At 40.2% G+C, this 18,108-nt stretch overlaps 1 protein-coding gene across 1 annotated transcript in view; it reads left to right on the forward strand.

Annotated features, from left to right (window-relative positions):
• EYA4 (EYA transcriptional coactivator and phosphatase 4) overlaps positions 1–18,108 on the forward strand; it is a 152,274-nt gene that overhangs the window by 4,707 nt on the left and 129,459 nt on the right. Inside the window, exon 2 of the mRNA XM_084262506.1 lies at positions 12,716–12,816. Within this exon, the coding sequence (XP_084118632.1) occupies positions 12,784–12,816 (33 nt within the window). The 5' untranslated portion in view covers positions 12,716–12,783. The remainder of the gene's footprint in view (positions 1–12,715; positions 12,817–18,108) is intronic.

Here is an 18,108-nt window from a genome sequence, read left to right on the forward strand (position 1 = left end):
CGTGGTTTCAGAAAACCAGGCACAGCTCAGGGAGATTATGCACATTTCCTCTGCCAATTTCTAGCAGTGCAGCTCAGCCTCATGTTCCTGTTCTGTTCTTCTTAATGCAGAGAACTAGGTAGCTGGAAACTAGTAGAGCCGAGTGGTACAAAAGTTTTACAAACACAATAATTATGTTCTGGGAAAGGGTCTACAAATAAAGTTTTCAGGTTACCCTAAGGCAAGATTTGGAACTATGGTAAGCTTCCCAGGTGGAAAGATTAAAGTACTTTTCCACCTGACCACCTATTTTTATGTTTATTCCAGTCTGGTGTGATAGAAGGAGCTGGTGTAATGCTCGCATTAATTCAGCTGATCACCCCTTTGGAGAAGCAGTTTTTGTGTTCATAGCACAGTCTGTGGGCTGAGCTCGCTGTACAGCAGTATGGCCAGGCTGTCACCTGCAGCAAGAGGACTGGGGTCTTTAAGCTAAAATGGCCGGCTGAGGTCTTCTGTAGTCATTTTTGGTAGCTGTATTGTGGTGATTCAGCTTGTTTTCCAACATTTTGATTAAACTACAGCCTTAATTTCTCCAAGGGCTATCTGAGTAGTCAGATTTTTGGCTTAAGAAAAATGGAATCAAGGGAGTTACTCCTTGATAGTTGGCCAACTATGAAGCTTTTGGGGGTCCTGCTTAGCTCGGGACTGAGCAAGTCCAAGATGAGGACTGCAGCTCAAGAGACGCTGTCAGATCAGGGCAAGCCTGCAGCAGTTTGAATGTAAGATCTTTAGGAAGAGTGACGTTATTTTGCTCTGTTTTTTACATAGTTTTCTCAAAGCAGTTTATACAAGCAGTAGTAGCAGTAATCTGCCTGTGACTTGTTGCCGTGTGTAACCAGCTGAGTCTGAAGTCCCTACATATGTCTGTTTTCTGTGGCTGAGGGCAGAAGAGCGAGTGCGAAGCTATGATTTCACATTTGGTGGCAGTGCTTCTTAATCGTCCCTTTACTCCTCCTTTGCCGATCACTTGCTGAAGCTGGGTCTGTTCCTTGCTGTGGTTCACAAACGTTCAACAGCTGTGCTGGCAGGAGGCAAAGGTCGGGTTGAGTGGCAGCACGAGGGCCGCTCAGCCTGGCACTGGCGCCGCACAAATAGCTGCGGAACCACAGTCTCCGTCACCTAATCTGCCACCTCTATTAACTGAAGTGCAGGGTCAAGTCTATGGAATAAGTGGAATTTTTCAGACTGAAAACATGGTCTACAAAAACCCATCCCTTAGCGTTTAACCGAAAGGATTTGTTGACATGGGTTGTGGGATTTTTTAACTAAAACTAAAGTCACTGCAAATGATTCGAAGATATACATACAGGTTAAAACAATAGGGAAAATTATGGTACTTTTGGATGTTTAATGTGATGTTCACAGAAGGCGGCAGGAGTTCAGGTGTGATACCAGACGACAGAACCTTTATAGGCCTGAACACTGCTGTCCAGAAGCTATCCTCACAGGAGACAGGCAGAGCGTCACTGCTCTAGGGGGAGAACATCATCACCAAGGGCTGCCGAGCTCGTGACAGGCTGCAATCTTCTACCACAGTACCTTTGGAAAGAAGTTGGGTAATTTCTCAAAAGTGGCCAGTATTTAGCTGTCACGGTGGACAAGTGCTTAATTTATGGAACTATTTTTTATTAAGCCTCCACTGTCACAAAGTATTAACTTACACACAGTCATGTTCCAAATGCCTTTTGTACATTCCCATATAACACTGAAATATGTGCACTATACCACTCACGGGTTTATGAGTGCTCTATCATGCCAAACCAGCGATAGTATTTTTGATGTTGAGTACAAGTTTGATTTCTAGAGATAGGAGTAGTGATGTGATAAAGCTCTGCAAGGGTTTTGAGCTGATGTAACATTTTGATGAATAAACTTTAAGGATACAAAATCAACTTGGTACAAACAAAATAGATTAACAGCAAACAAACCCAGAGATTTCAAAAATACTGCCTGGTGAGTCGTAAAGGAGACATTATTACACAGAATCTTTTAGGGATTAGTCATCAAATCAAAACCTATCATTTTAACTATGAACGCAAAGATTGGTAAGTTCTACAAGAAGTAATACCTTTGATGAGATCAATTGCGGACCTTATAAGAGAACTTTATTCTTACAAAGCTTCATATGTTTCTGTCATAAGATTGTCATGACTACAGTACTGCTACTACACAGAGGGGAGAATAAATAATGAAGCAAGCAGATTGCTAAAACTAGTCTGTCTCGTTCAGTGAGCTGAGAACAAGTAACCAATACTTCACTACAAGCCAGCGGTTTATTAAAAAAAAACAACCCACAACTGGAGGCCATAGCAGATGATCAGGATGGTATCACAGCCAAAAAAGGAGCAGTAATTATTTAAACAAAGTACTAGGCAGAGTAAGAGAGGTTACATTACCTGTGTAGGTAGTATGGGTGCAGCTTCTACTGGAAAGGTGTGACCGATTTTAGCTTTTTTCTACTGGAAAAATCGAAAAGTTTGAGATGTAAGCCCAAGTAGTTAAACAATTGGAAAACACGCCTTCCAGTGAAAGAGCAGAGTGTAGTCACTGAAGGAGAAGGTATCATGGTTTGATCACTGCTAAGAAATACCTAGGTGGGGGAAAAGAAATCCCGTAAAGGATCCATCGTCAAAACAGTTGTCATTAAAATCTGATAATACCTGTGATTCACAGTTAGTTTGCGTTGCACACTTGGTACTCTTAGTAGAAGAGACTCGCCTGTGGAATGGTGGCCTGTTCAGGGACATCACAACAGTTCAGTTGTGTGTGGGGCTGCTGCTGATAGGCCAGGAACTGAAATGAACACAGACAGCTCTTGGGAGGATCAACGGCATAAAAACTGTAGACCACACAGCACTTCTAACAGGGGGTTTAGCATTGTCTTTGTGCTGTGCAAAGGCGGCTTTTCATTAGTTGTGTTCTGATGGGTTTGGCTTAACTTGAGGGCTGCGGTGCAGCAGTGTTAAGTTGCATGGGTAGTAATTGTCCTTCCTTTCTGTCAGAAAGCGCCTGAGCTGGGTGCTGGCACTGGCAGGACTGCCTTACGCTGAGGCAGTTTTGCATTTAGTGTTGCCCGTTGGCCAGTAGTTCCTTGAGAACGGCAACACTTTCCCAAATGCGATCTATAGGCATTACTGTCAGCTTTAATTAAGAATAAGGTTGTAATTCTGCTACCAGCCCAGAACCAAAGTACCCAGGTTATTTTTGGTGGCTTTACTTTTGTATTTATTTCTGGCATTTCAAAGTGGCCTGTTCGAGAACTGTATGTGAAACACTTGCAGTAACAGGAATGGCAGCTGCCAGCCAGGGGTGGGCAGTGAAGCTGACAGCTGAAAAGGAAGGGCAAGTTGCGAGCTTCCTCCTTCATCACAATGTTTCTAGGAATCTTAGCGAGTATTTGAACTTCTTCAGTAACTGTCATTGCATACTCATACTGCTAAATACACTCTGGAAACTGTGGCATGAGATTTAAAACTAATGAGATATGTAGATGCTACACTGCCACAGCTTTCATTTTAACATGTGGTTGGATATTTTAGGTTAATTTATCTGGCTTTATAAAATTGCAGTTTACTTTTACCTGGAGGATGTACTCATTTCTAAGTTCTCCTAAATTCTAAAATGGGTTAATGTTTTGGAAATAACCTTTAGAGTCACCTTATGCTATTTTTGTGTCACAAGGTGATTTTTATTTTTTTTTAAATGTGTGAAAGGTAAGTTTGAAATGTCTTTTGGGGAATGGAAATAGTAATTAATATATTCAAGTTGACAGTGTCACTTTAAATATTCTGGCTAACCAAGCATAGCCTTTTTTTTTTGTTTTTTCTGTTTTCAGTGGCTTGTTTATAAAGAAATGAAATGTTTTATTTGGGTTGTTTTCAGCTATTTTCTACATAAGACAGAGGGGAAATATCTCAGAAATTAACCAAAATATGCTGTGTAGTAAAAATCAAAATTCTTCCCCCTAAGAAGCCCTAGTTGTTCAAAACATTGAAATGTCCATCTAGTAAAAAAATAAAACTAAAATTTTTATTAAAGTTATAAAAGAATGTGCTTCTCTCTGTGGCATCTTTGCATTACTGGTTTCCCCTGTGAGCTGTCTGTCTTTTGGTATGAATCGTGTGGGTTTAACTTCTTTGCTAATCAATTTCCCTTTATTTTTAGAGGTATGCAGAGGGATTCTAGATTACATTTATTTACAAAATCAGGCCAGAAACAGTCTCAGCATTTGCTTTATTTATTTCTATCTGGAATAATCTGTAATTGATTAATCTGGAATGAGTCAGAAGAAGTCTGTGCCTTATCTAAGCGTGAGTGAAGAGGTCTCTCGCAGTTGGGAAGCCCCCAAGCATCCGTGAAGTTGCAGCTCTGGTTTCAATCTCAGCAATTTCATGGCATATGGTGCAATGTGGGGAGAAGGGAGGAATTGCTGCACTTACAATTCTGTACTCTGAAATTCTTATAAAGCTAATCCTTCTTACTTGTTGCAGAGGTACTGGATGGGAGTGATAAGAAGAGCAGGAGAGTCAGTTTTACCTGTATTTGGGTGCCTGTTTTGGTACTCAGTTTTGCCAAGAAAAAAATGCTGTGCTGAAATACTATTTTGCCTGAAGTGAATGAGGTACAGTGTTTGCAGTTGTTTAGCATTGGCCAGGAAGTCTTTCTGTTTTCCTGTTTTCCCATTTGTTTTGTTATGTGATCATAATGGGACAGCATGCAGACCTCTTGGCATAGACCCTTTCCTTTCTTACCTGTTTTATGTTCCTCACTGATGCAGAGACCTCATGTTCTCCGCTGCTCTGCTTTTTTGTCTTGATGCCTACTTTTGACTAGCACCAAATGGTTTTGTGGTGCTGTGACTTGCTTCTAAGTTAGGAGGACCCAGTGCAGAGTGGGAATATCATCGTAGTTTTTCTTGAGTAAAATGCCCACAGATACCGCGCAAGCAATGCCATCCCTCAGGAAAACCAGTTCAAGGAAGCAAACTGCACTACAGTGACAATTATACAAGTGTTCACCAAAGACCATGCAGAATTTGCAAGACCGTGTGTAACAAATGTATAGTGACTGGCATGAAAGCCAATTACTTAACGTCAATTTTGAGAAGTTTTCAGTGTGTTACAGTTTGGTCGCATGAATCGTGTTTGTTTTGATTGCTCTATTTGATGTCTGACATGAATTCACATGCTTGGAAGGGAAGATGGAAATAACAAATTATGTCCCAGTTATAGATGTGTAATGTTTAAGGGGAGGGAGAAGGTAAAAGGAAATCAGATCACCACAGAACTATAAATGCCTGATGGCTTTTAAAGACCCCTTCCCTGTTCTTACCATACGTGATAACCCAGTATGGATAATTCTGTTGTCGTGGAAGTGGCTGAGTTTTATGACTGGGAACAAACATTCTTATGTGTCCAGCTGGAATAACTGGCAGACATCAAATCATCTGTGAATCTGAGCTTTGGGGTTATCAGTGGTCTGCCCGATGATGGAATACCAGGAATTTGGTTTTTGTGCTGATAGCATCTGGCATTGCACCTCGAGACTTAGTCATTTCAGAAGCATGGCTTCTATATACATGAGATTATATATTATATAGCCAGCATATATATCAGAATATATGCTGTGTTCCCAGTTTAGATACATGTGTGTTCTTAGGAACACTTGTGCTGGTTCTGAAGGGTGCCCTGTGCAACCCTCTCCAGCTAGCTGGTACACTGTCACCCATGTGCTTTGGTGTGAGAGCAATGGCTCTTGGTCATAGAGGAAGCAGCTGCATCATTTGCTTTTCACTCTATCCCAGAGATTCTTTCTCTTTTCCCTCCCTGTATCAGGACAGTGTGGGGACAGTGTGGGTGGTTTTAGAAGCAGGAAATTTGCCCGTGCACAGAAGCCTAGGGAAGTTACATGAGTTGTGTGAACTCCTAGAATAATTGTAGACATTGAAAATAGGAATAATGTCCCTGCTCTGTTTAAGTAATCCATCTGCAAATGCAAAATGATGTAGGCAGATGCTCAGCAGGGCACAAAACCCAGCCAAAAGGTTTTGCCTCCACTGAGGCCGCTGGACATGCTCAGAGCTAAAATAAAACCTACGCTGAAGACGATGGCATGGTGTGCTGTCCTCTCAGCTGCAGATCAAGGGCCCAGGGTCAGGAAGGAGCTCAGCATTTTGGAAGTCACAGATGTGAGATGGAGTAGTGGGTCCTGGATGTGCTACAAAGGGTTCCCGAAAGCTCAAAAGCTTCTATAAAGGTCAAATTCTCTTCTTTAACAAGCTAAAGGTGTACTGTAACCAAACCAATCCAAAGAGAGGATTAGACACTAACCCTCTAGAGATGAGGGCCTGAAGGAAAAGGAAGCTTTTAGATGAGGAGGAAGAGGAAGATAGACATTCTGTATTTTCCTTAATTCTCTAGTCTGTGGAGCCAGATTTGTTTCTACAGTGCAGTGTGAGCTTTTCAGGAGGCTCATTTCACTTGCCTTGATATCAGGAGGTGGAGAACAGTCACCCCATTTAAGACCAAATAAGCATACAAGATTTCCAAGCCACTTCTACTTCCTTTAAGAATCCTTCTGATTAAAAGGAATACAAAAAGAAAAACTGAGAGTGAAAAAAAAAAACCCTGTGTCTTCTCTCCACCTGTCAATTTTCCTTAGGAAAGCAGTACATGTCCTTCACTAGACCATACTGTCAGGATGCCTTTGCTTGCCTTTTTAACTGTCTTATGTTTATGAAATCTAAAAATCGTTAGTTACTTGCTCTCCCTTGAAGTTAGATGTATATAATAATGCTTCTTACTGTTTCTTCTGCTGAAGAATAATAGTTTGTATTAGGGTTGACGATCCTCTCAAGAAAACACAGCATTTGTATAGGAGAAAACACAAAATCCTACAAAACTAGAATTAATTAACCATGAGAAATATATCAAGCAATAGCTTTTCTGAGGTTATGTTAAGAGATTAATTTTCATTTTGCCTTTCAACATAAGATAAAAAAAGCTTGTCATCTTTTTTCCATCAAGACAAGGCCTGTGGTTTAAATTTTTGTTATTTTGAAACTATTAAATTAGTATATTTTTTTTTCCCTTTTGACTTGTCTGCTAGTAGTTTGTCTTGAGTTTTGAAGAAAGCTATCTTATGAAGCACATCAATCTCATTCCTCAGTTGCGGCAAGGATCTTTCATATTTTCCAGCTGTGATACTGATAGAGGGTGAGAGAACAATATGTTTTACTGTTCAAAATACAGGTTTTGATTGCATATAGATGTAGATTAAGTTGAAATTGTAATTAATCAGCATTTGGTTTCCTTTTATTTTAATTTAGTTTATATTGTATCTTTTTTTCCATGAAACCACAGGCGATACACATGCAGGGAGCTAGGGGAATGTTTTCCTAAGTATGAAATGATTGCACGTTAGGCAGTGCCAGTTTGTTATTGCCCGGACCCTTTCTTCGGTTCCTTCAAATAATGTGAGTTTCATGGGAAACAACTAGCATGAAATCATCTCATTTAGTGAGATTGCAGTGCATATGAACACAGATTCTCATTATCTGCCCCACATAACCTTTCATGCCTTAAATGTGCTTTGCTTTCCTCAGATGGTCTGTAGGAAGGGTGCAAACCCTTGCCCAAGGCTGGAGGAGTTCAGACCTCGGAGGCTCCACTTTTTTGTTGGCAACTTACTGCTACACATCCCGTGTATGTTCAGTTGTAAGCACTAAAGTACTTCTACTATTGCAGGTTTCTGAGGTGGAGCACTAGAACATGAGAAATTGTTTTGTTTGTGACTACTTCTCACTCTCTAACTGTGGCTGTCATAGACATGAGTTCCTTGTGGCTGTGGGTTAATTGTGTGAACTACAGCAGCATCCTTTCTGTTTATTCTCTAGACTTCTGACTGACATGTGCCCAGGGGGATTCACATGTCCAAAAAAAAAAAAAAGTTGTGGTCAAAAGTAAGGACTACCTGCCTCAGTAATTTTGTTTACTGTAACCAAATCCTAGTGGACCAAGAGAGGACTTTCTTTCCTCCATTTTTGGGTTACAGTGAAAGGGTGGAAAAGTTTTGACTGATGATCATACTCCTTTTCCAGATGATGGAGCTCCAGGGAGCTCCATCTCTCCATCTGGCTGTCTGAGGCAGCCTCTGAAATACTCTTGTCAGGTGCTTTATGGTTGGTTTCTTACCTGTGGATCTCCAAGCTTCACATTCTGTATAGAGCTTCTTAAAATTGCAGCACAGGATCCCACTAGCTATCACATAGTAAATGAAACTGCCTCAGTCAGTTGTTTATTTGTTGCAATCCTTATTTTCTGAAGAAATCATTGAAAGGGAAGAGATTATGCTATCTTACATTTTCAATCATTTACAAAGTAGTATGCAGCAGATCCTCAAGTAAGTAGTTTGTTTTTTTTTTTTTAAACTTATGAGTGTATCTCTGGGAGGAAACACATGTTTCTCCTCACAATCGAGTCCTGGAAGTTGCAGTTTAAATTTGATGAAGTGTTTTATTCCCCCAGATAAAAATAAATAAATAAAAAATTAGATTTAAATGCGTTTGTTGATGAGGAAAGTCAGGAATCCTCCTAATTAAGACATTTCTTAGAAAGGTAAAATTTTTATCTGGGAGCATAAAACACTTCATCAGTTTTAAAGCCACATCTGCAAAGACTGGATCAAGGGCAGAAACAAGCATTTTTCTTCATTCTGGCTTGTCTGTGAGTTTAAGACTTTTAACAACAGTTTTAAAAATATTTAAACCCAGTATAGAAACACTTGCAATATAATAGGGATAAGAGTGCCCTCCCTTCCCTCTGTTTTTAATCTGGTTCTCTTGATGGGATAAACTACAAGGTTGAATTGGTAACTGGATTATTGCCTCATAAAACAGCACGAGGTTACTATTATCCTTTAATTTTATATCTTTATTAGGGAGTAATGTTGGTCTTATTTAAATCACTGAGTTCTCTAATGGTTTTTCTCCTCTTTTACAAATTTATAAAACTAAACCCTAAAGGATTTGGTCTAAGTGCAATTGGCATAACTGCCATTATAAAAATCATTGTGTTAGCAGTTGGTTATAATCAGCTGCTTTAACTGGGCTCAGAATATAGCAGGGTTTAGCTGTTGGTAGGTAGAATACTGATAAAATATTAATTCTGATTTTTATTTTAAAAGGCTCCATTTCCAGTAAGACTATTCGAATTTCGAGGCAGTGTGAAGATGAACAACAGAGCCCTAGAAACTCTTATAGCACGTTAGTGCAAAGGATGCATTTAACGCATTGTGTGATTGTGCAAAGATTAAACAAGCTTGTCTTTGTCTTGCAATTCAGTAAAGTGAGTTCAAAAATTCATGAAGGTCAATCTTTTTCAGAAGGTGACTAATGCACGTGGTGTATTTCATGATGCCTTCCAGTGGATTCATCTACCTGAATTTTGGGGTGCAAAACATGCATCGTGGGTCAGTCATAGAGAGTTCGTAATAGTAAAACTCCTGGTGGACTTAAATGCTCAGGATGTGTTTAAAAAATTGATGTGCTTTTATTTTTTTAAGGTAAAATGTGACATCCATCTTGGATTTCAGTGTGCTTTGGTTAAGATCGTGATCAGTATGGAAAGAAGTATGAATATGGGTCTATCTGTTACCGTATGGCTCCGTAGGGTGGGTTGCAGTTGAGTGTCGTGCAGAAAGTGAGGGATCCGTCATCCTTCAAGTGACTGACAGAATTAGAGCGTTTAATGTTTGAATAGAGTGTACAGTCAGCAAGTGTGCTGACAACACAAAACTGGGAGGAGTGGCTGACACACCAGAGGGCTGTGCTGCTATTCAGCAGGACTTAGGCTGGAGAGTTGGGCTGGGAGAAGTTGGGCGGGAAGAATGAGATTTAACAAGGGCAAGTTTTAGGGTCTTGCATCTAGGGAAGAACAGCCCCAGGTACCAGTATAGGCTGGGGACAGGCCTGTTGGAGAGCAGGACAGATGAGAGGGACCTGGGGGTCCTGGCGGACAGCAGGGTGACCATGGCCCAGCAATGTGCCCTTGTGGCTATGAAAGCCAATGGCATCCTGGGGTGTATTTGAAGGTGGTGTAGTTAGGAGGTCAAGAGAGGTCATTCTCCCCCTCTCCTCTGCCCTGGTGAGACTGCACCTGGAATACTGCGTCCAGTTCTGGGCCCCTCAGTTCAAGAACTCCTTGAAAGAGTCCAGTGCAGGGCCACCAAGATGATTAAGGGAGTGGAACACCTTCCTTATGAGGACAGGTTGAGGGATCTGGGCCTCTTTAGCTTGGAGGAGACTGAGACATATTAATGTTTATAAATATGTAAAGGGCAGGGGTCAGGAGGACAGAGCCTGGCTCTTCTCAGTGATGGCCAGCGACAGGACAAGGGACAACGGGTGCAAGCTGGAGCATAGGAAGTTCCATGTGAGTATAAGGAGGAACTTTTTCACTGTGAGGGTGATGGAGGACTGGAACAGACTGCCCATAGAGGCTGTGGAATCTCCTTCTCTGGAGACATTCAGAACCCTCCTGGATGCGTTCCTCTGCGATTTAGTCTAGGTGATCCTGCTCTGGCAGGGGGGTTGGACTAGATGATCTTTTGAGGTCTCTTCCAGCTTCTTCTGTGATTCTGTGAATGCAAGCCAAGTACCAACTTTCAGTCAGTAAAGTTAGAAACTAGTCAGTTTGTTCCCAGTCTTTTATTTTACTAATGAGTGCTTGACCATTTCTTTCTGCAGGCAATCTTACTAATGGAATAACATGCACACACTTCGAACTCTTAATTAAATTAAAGCAGATTTTGTGTTGAAGTTATTAATGGAATATTTCAGGATTGGTTGTGAAAATTCACCTTTTGTGTTTGGAATTGCCTTCTTTGGCAGAGGCTGCCACGGGAAATGCTGCGTAGAGCAGCTTTCTCTCAAAATGCCCATTGTTCTTGGTAGGCTTCTCTCTGAAATTTGCCTGTAGAGGGTGTTTTAAAGAAGATGTTGTGTTCCCCTTTTGTCTCCATTGGACAAAGACTGCAGAACATTTTTAGAAACCCAAGGGTGTTGGCTCCATATTGACCAAAAAAACCCAATGTGGGAGCTGTTTACTGGTGAAGGCATCAAGGGTGAAGATGTCAGTGTCTTGGATCCCTCTGAAATCTAGAGGAGACTGAAGCTGTTTTGGAAAATAGGGATTATTTTCAGCTTTCTGAGAAGGTGAAATACACTCACCACAATTTGCTTGCAATTGGTCTTTTCCTTATGTAACATCATGGCAAAGCCTAATGAAATGTGAGTGAAAATCTTCCTGGAACTTAGAGAAGAGGGAAGGAAAACAGGAGGATGTAATCTGATGGCAGGAAAGAGGCGAAATACAGGTGAGACTGGAAAGCTGGGGCTGTAAATGTGTGTATGTTCTGGGAAATACCTAATGTAAAACACAAGGAAATTTTGGGAGTTACATTTTGGGGAGTAAATGGAGGTATGGCAAGTAGGTGGCGCTTCAGAGAAGAGAGGAGGTACTCACAGGGCAACGTGAGGCAGTGGATGGGGCTGTGTGGGTGCAGGGGCTTGTAGCTGTGGTTCCCTTCACACGTTCCACAAGTGCCAACAGAGCTATACATATACATTAACCTCAGTTGAGTAGTGGTTACATTTATGTGGGTTGGAGGTAAGCATAAGGTATAAGTGGTTGCTGCCCAAAACTTAAAAACAAAGATCCACAATATGTTTACGATATTGTACATACTCCTGAGTAATGGTTTCTTGGGGTGCCTTGTTGATAAATCTGGGTTGTTTGGGTTGCTTAATTGATGTGTTTACATATTTTATTTTATTGTAAATGTAACCCTAGCTTTGGTTAGTACTGTTATGTTCACTGTATACATAAAATAGCCCTAGCATTTGTTTTGTTCTAAATTAGGCAGATTTGCATAACTCCAAAGTGGATCTTTTCTGAGAATGGAGACTGTAATATAATCGTGTGGCTTTATGGTTACGTTACCGTAATCATTCGTATGCAGAACTCTTAGAAAATAGGATTTTCCTACTGATGTTCTCAATGCTTGATGAGAGGGGTGAGAGAAGGCATAGACACAGCAGATAATTAGGGTAATATCTGTCATTTAGCACTTTGTCTGGAGCTGCTTGTTATAAACCACTTCGTGTATTTTATTTAATCCTAAAGGAATTTAATGGACCTTAGAGAGGGGACTTCATGCTGGTAATTGCATAATAACCTTTTTCCGCCAGACACTTAATGACTAAGAGGTTATCATTAAATGTGTAGCAAGGGGTTTTGTTTAGCAATCCATAATTGTCTTTCTACTGTATTCTCCCAAGGGTTATCTTTTGTTGTCTACATAAACAGCTGCCCTGTTTTAAAACATTTAAACTGTTTTATTGGTTTGTTTTCAAACCACTTTTTCTTGCAGGGGTTGAAGAATTAGTACTTAGGTGTGTTCCTGTTTCTATTGGTGTATTTCATATATCTTTGAAAAATAATTCTGGCATTATTGAAACATTCTATTTGAAATTAAGCTTCATAGAAGTCATTGGCAACTATGCTGCAGATTTTTGTGAAACCACAGCCTCAGTTAGGGTGTTTGTTTATTGCAGATTTACTGGAGGAGTGAGGACCACACACTAACATGTTATTTTTTTCTCTTATTTTTAATTTAGACTACTGAGCTGTAAATTGAAGGGAAGATAATTTCTGCTTGTGGGGGAAAGAAAGGTGAATAACCTCCATGGAAGACTCTCAGGATCTAAGTGAACAGTCAGTAAGTACCAATGTTACTAAACTGAATAGAATGAATGGAATTCTGTTCAAACTGTCTTTAAAAGGATTTTACTTTAGATTTGAGGATTGTGGTAAGATCCGGGGAACGCTTCTGAGCTTTTAGATTCAAACCTTTTCCTAGTTCATACATTAATTGAGTGGTTTTAATCTTTATTTTTACCTGTGGAACATATACAGGATTGTTATATAGGGTTTTGCAGAATTAGAATAGTTGGAGGGCAGATGGGTATAATTAAAGTACACGGCACATGCACGGTGGCATGTCTTCGTTCAAATAATTGTATCAAAATGTATATCCATAATAGTCTGTCAGTTTTGCCAAAGCAAGAGGTACCAAAAATGCAAACAAGAAATTTCAGATGGTCCGGCTGTGGCAGATGATGTACATGAATTGTTTCAAGGGGGATGTGAGAATTGGCAGTATGTATCACCACCCTATATTAAAGGGAGATTCCCTTTGTCATTGATGAAGTAGCTGGGACAAACAGGGTTGACATTTCTTCTCCTTTTGCCTTTCTAATTTTTTCTTTCCCTTAAAGTTGTGCTCTCCAGACTTCATTACCACCAGCCTGCAGTTCTGAGGAGGCAGCATGCTCTGATAAAATTTGAAGTTGGCTGAGCTTGCCAACCAAAGCATTGGCTTTGTTTTTAACGTCTTAATTTCTAGTGGTCACAGTGCTGGCAGATTTTTGTGAGTACCATGATCCCCACGAATCTCAGCTTGGGCTCAGTGTACTAAAGATCAATAAAGGGATTTCATATTTCTACTTCTGACATACTGAACGAGGTTACCCGCATAATAAACTAGTTTTTAAGAGGTTTTTTTTTTTTAAATAGCAGAGGCTTTATAGGTAGCACAGTTGCAAGGAACCAAGAAGTGCTTGCATGTATTTTTAAAATGTCAGTAGTTTAATAAGGAGTACTTTGCTGCTGATTGGATAGCTCCTATCTGAGACTATCTTGGATTAGAGTTTTATTGCTGACATAAAATAGTACAGAACTGGAAAGTCTTAATAGTGTCTTAAGTCACCATGGTGGCACTACTTAAGACATCTGCACATATTTACATATTTAGACTGTTCCCAACTAAAACTTCAGAGCATGTAAAAGCTACATTGATTCATATTTTAATAAACTTTTATGAAGGTCATAAAAGATTAAGGAAGAACTCTTCTCTCATAAGTCTGTGCAACAATTATTCTGCTCAGTATGCACACTATGGTTATTAATAGGAAGTAGATGCACCAATTTAGCTTCATGCAAAACCGTGTATTCATAGTAGTAAAATTGCTTTTGCACTGCTGGATGCCTGATAAATGCATACTGTAGTAGCCATTTTACTACCTTAGTGTAGTCTAGTTTCTGCCGTATTTTTCATAGTTACTGCATAGCTTTATGCTAATCTGTGAGAACAGGTCTGCAGATTACAAAGTGAGATGTTGTATGTGGAGAGAGGATGTGCTGTCCTTACACCATTGTTAGTGTCACAGAAAAGTGTGCTAGAAGACAAGAGTTTGTTCTTACTCTTTGCTGAGCAGTGGCAGAAGGTCAGTGTAATGGGTGGGAGGAGTCCCCTTTCATGACTCCCTGGATCTGGTTGTGCACTCAGGCCTAAGTTCTTGTTTAAAAACAAGTTTTTAAAAAGAAAATAGCGTTTCTGGCTTCTTTTTTTAAAAAAACTGCAGGGCAGGACTGTAGGCTAGAGATGCCAGGTAGAAGGGAGTGTTCTTTATCCAAGGCTTTGGTGGTTTAAGCTCCAGGAAACTCTCACATGTATATCCTATGCCCCTCCTGCTTGTATTGTCCTGGTGCTTTGTGGTGGTTACTGCGTTTTGTACAGGTCAGCTCTAGGCAGTTCCTGCTCATCTTGCAGGATTTCAGGTTCTTGACGTGTTCAGGGAGCCTTGGTGCTTCATTCTGGCTTAAGGATTCCTCTCTGGGAGCCGGATGCATAAGATTTAGGTCATGGAAATTTAGGGAGCCTGAGTAGCCCGCCAGTGCTGCGAGCGCGTTAGGCTGTGTGAATAAGCATGAATGCAAAACCTGTGCTCAAAGTTGTGCTGGCACCTTGCCCCAAATATTCTAGCCCTCAGTTACTTGAAAGACTGCCTGTCTCTGCAACCGAGATGGGTCAGAAGGTGCTTGCTGTTGGATAGCTGCTTTGATGGACAGTTGAATTTTCTGAATAGAGAGATTCCTTTATTGGATTAATTTCCCTGGGCAGTCTGTTAAGAGCCTTTCACCCTTGGGAAAAGAGGCCAGGCACATTTACTTGGGTTAGTTAATGGGCTTAATTTTCAAGCTTTATTTTAAAGAAAGGAAATTATGCTAATTTCTCCAAGTAGGTCATCCTCCTGAAGTATGATGTAGTGTAGCTTTTACTGTGACAGTCTTCTCCATAATGTCAAGTGAGATCCCTGCTGTTGTTCTAACTGGAATTTTTGTTGTTTATTCTGTTTTCCATTCTTTCAAAATACACTAGTAGGATATGATTGCTTCTATGAATCCTGAACTTTACACAACATCACAGACAGGTGAAACTGATATGATCATAGCTATAGCATCACTGGTGCTGTACAACAAATAAATTCTTTCATGTTTACTTGGATCAGGGGCTGCATGACCACATACTGCTTCAGAAATCTAAGTGCACCCCTGCTCTCTGAGCCTCTAAAGAAGTATGTTTGACTGAATTGAGCAGCTGCTGTGTTTTCTGAGATGCTGGCTTGATTAGGTGTAATATACACACAGTTTATTGCATTATGCCACTAATTTGTTTATTTTACCCTGTTTTTATTTGTAGTTAATTCCCTGCCCCTGCTATATTTTAAACCCTTATGCGTTGGCTGACCAGAAGTCAGTCTTCTTGCCTGCTTGTCTTACCATAGAGCCTCTGTGCTGAGAAATCTGTTGTTCTTGCTTTCCTCTGCTGTCTTGCTCCCAGTACCACATGGCAGAGGTGGGGAAATCCAGTTTTAATCTGCATCAAAAGGGTCGAACTCTGAGTGGAGTTTATTATGCTTTGGTTTTCCTGTCTTTGCACACAATGGCACAGGCAAATAACTGTCTTTTGAAGATGCAAGTTACTGCCTGCCATGGAGGAGAGCTGGGCTCTATCAGGTGCTGCTGAGATCTGGGGAGTTCCTGCAGCCAGCATGGACTGGGATGGACTGGGGCTCATCTGTGGTACTGTACAATTGAGGGGGTGGGTTGTGTCCAAAAGAGCTTACAACTCTCTTTTTCTTTCCCAATTCAGATGCAGAATATATGCTCAATACATCCTGCATAGGAAGGAAATTTGTTCATGAGTATTCTGAAAGAATTAGAAGAAAATAGTAGCACAGGTATTTCACAGGCAGAAGAAAATAACTCGTCTTTTTTATATTCTGGTGTGATGTTTGTCACCATGTGCAGGCTGCCTCTTATCAAGTAAAAGAATAACTAAAGCCACAGAAATTGGTTTTATTCGGACAGGAGTAGCTAGGCAAAAATGTAGTTTTAATAACTGTGATTGTCAGAAATTTTATACACACTAGATTAAAAAAGTAGAAGATCTAATGGAACACATTAGATTTCATAGTACTACTGTTACTGTAGTCCAAAATAAAAATGCTGATTTTTACTAAATTCTAACAAGAAATACTTTTTCAAAGGATGCATGTTAAAATTTCTTCTATTTAGTTTTGAAATGGGAGACAAATAAACATTACAGATCTTGTATTTATGAAGAATGTAGCAATCAGGAGGCAAAAGTTTTTTAAGACTGATCTTGGGGATGGTTAATGAAATGATAAATATTTAGCACCTACGTAGTCCTCTGCTGTGCCTTGGCAAAGCGAACAAACACAGGCTTTTGAGAACCTCAGAAGTTTTACGCTAGTTTTTTCTAGTCATTATTTGCTGTTCAATCTGTATTAGTAGAAGAAAAATAATTTGGCTGCTAACTTACTAGTTTAGGATTTCAAAGGGCCTTATTAGAAACTGGTGTAATTTCATCCCCTGTCCCTTTTATATAACAGCGTGCATATTTAGATTACTTCATTTTAACCTAGAATTAAACAATAGATCGCAGTGCTGTAGGACAGGACACTAGCAGATGTGAGGCTAAACCTGACTGAACAGGTTTTCATTTCTGTGACATTTGGACAACCATCCCCACTGCGGCCTGGGTAAGTTAACTTGTTTTTCATTGAGATTATACAGACTGTCATATCTGTTACTTGCATTTGTGCCCTACTTGCAGCTGGGCAATCCCTGGCACCCTTTTCAGACAGTGTTTTTTTCCCTGTTTTTGTTTGGTTTTAACATGTGGAGGTGTCAGATGTGATCCCTTTGCAGCTCCGTTTTTAGTGGTAGCTGCTTCTCTGTTGCACGAGCGCAGCGCTCGCTGCACTTAGTCTTCCCCGCTCTGGGGTGGGCAGCCTGCTTGCGCCCCGGGGCCCTTGGTTGAAGCTCATTTCAATGAAATGAAAAAAAGTTTAAACTCTTTTTATTGAGTTTTCAGTGTCAGTCTGTTCTCTATGGCAGCATAGCACGCTGTGGCTCTTCCCTCTGTGATAACAATTTTTGTAGGGCTTGGAATACCACAGGCAATTAATCTTGTCAAATTAGTGATGTTGGTTGAAAGAGACCTCTGTAAGTTATCTAGTCTCACTTCTGGTCATGAAATACAGGCAGCATGCACAAACAATTCAGTTATGAAAGCAATGAGCTATGTTAAATATCAGTAAGTGAGTACCTTCTGAAGAAATTATGGTTTTAGCAAGCAAAAAATACTTGCCTTAATGAGTGATTACCCACTTTTAACTAAAAACAGTCTCTGAAAAAAAACACCATAGCTTGTAGTCAGTTGAGGTAGAAGAAAATCAACAAATCTTTTCCAAGGTATATTTCAGAGCATTTCTGAGAGTTGCTGAGGTATAGACACAGAAAGATACCTTGCCGTAGATGATCTAAAATTATCACCCACTTTGAATTACAGTGGATTGAGAATACAGTGTAATACCATCATTCCTTGTCTGCCATCTAATTGGAAAGCACAGAAAATTGACAGGACTGAAATGTTCACATCCCAACAAATTTGATGTCGAAACATCGCTGCTGTTCTCTCCCTGCTGCAAAACCTTCACATAATGACATAACAACCTCTGCAAACACATAAATACTGTTTTTTCTGATTACTTTGTTCTATACCACTTCAGCATCCTGTCACTTCTGTACCATAATCCACCAGTGACAAATTTGAAAGTGCTTTTTCCAAAGTACCTTCCTG

This window comes from Gallinula chloropus, assembly GCF_964237585.1.
Source record: "Gallinula chloropus genome assembly, chromosome: 3".
Classification (NCBI taxonomy): domain Eukaryota; kingdom Metazoa; phylum Chordata; class Aves; order Gruiformes; family Rallidae; genus Gallinula; species Gallinula chloropus.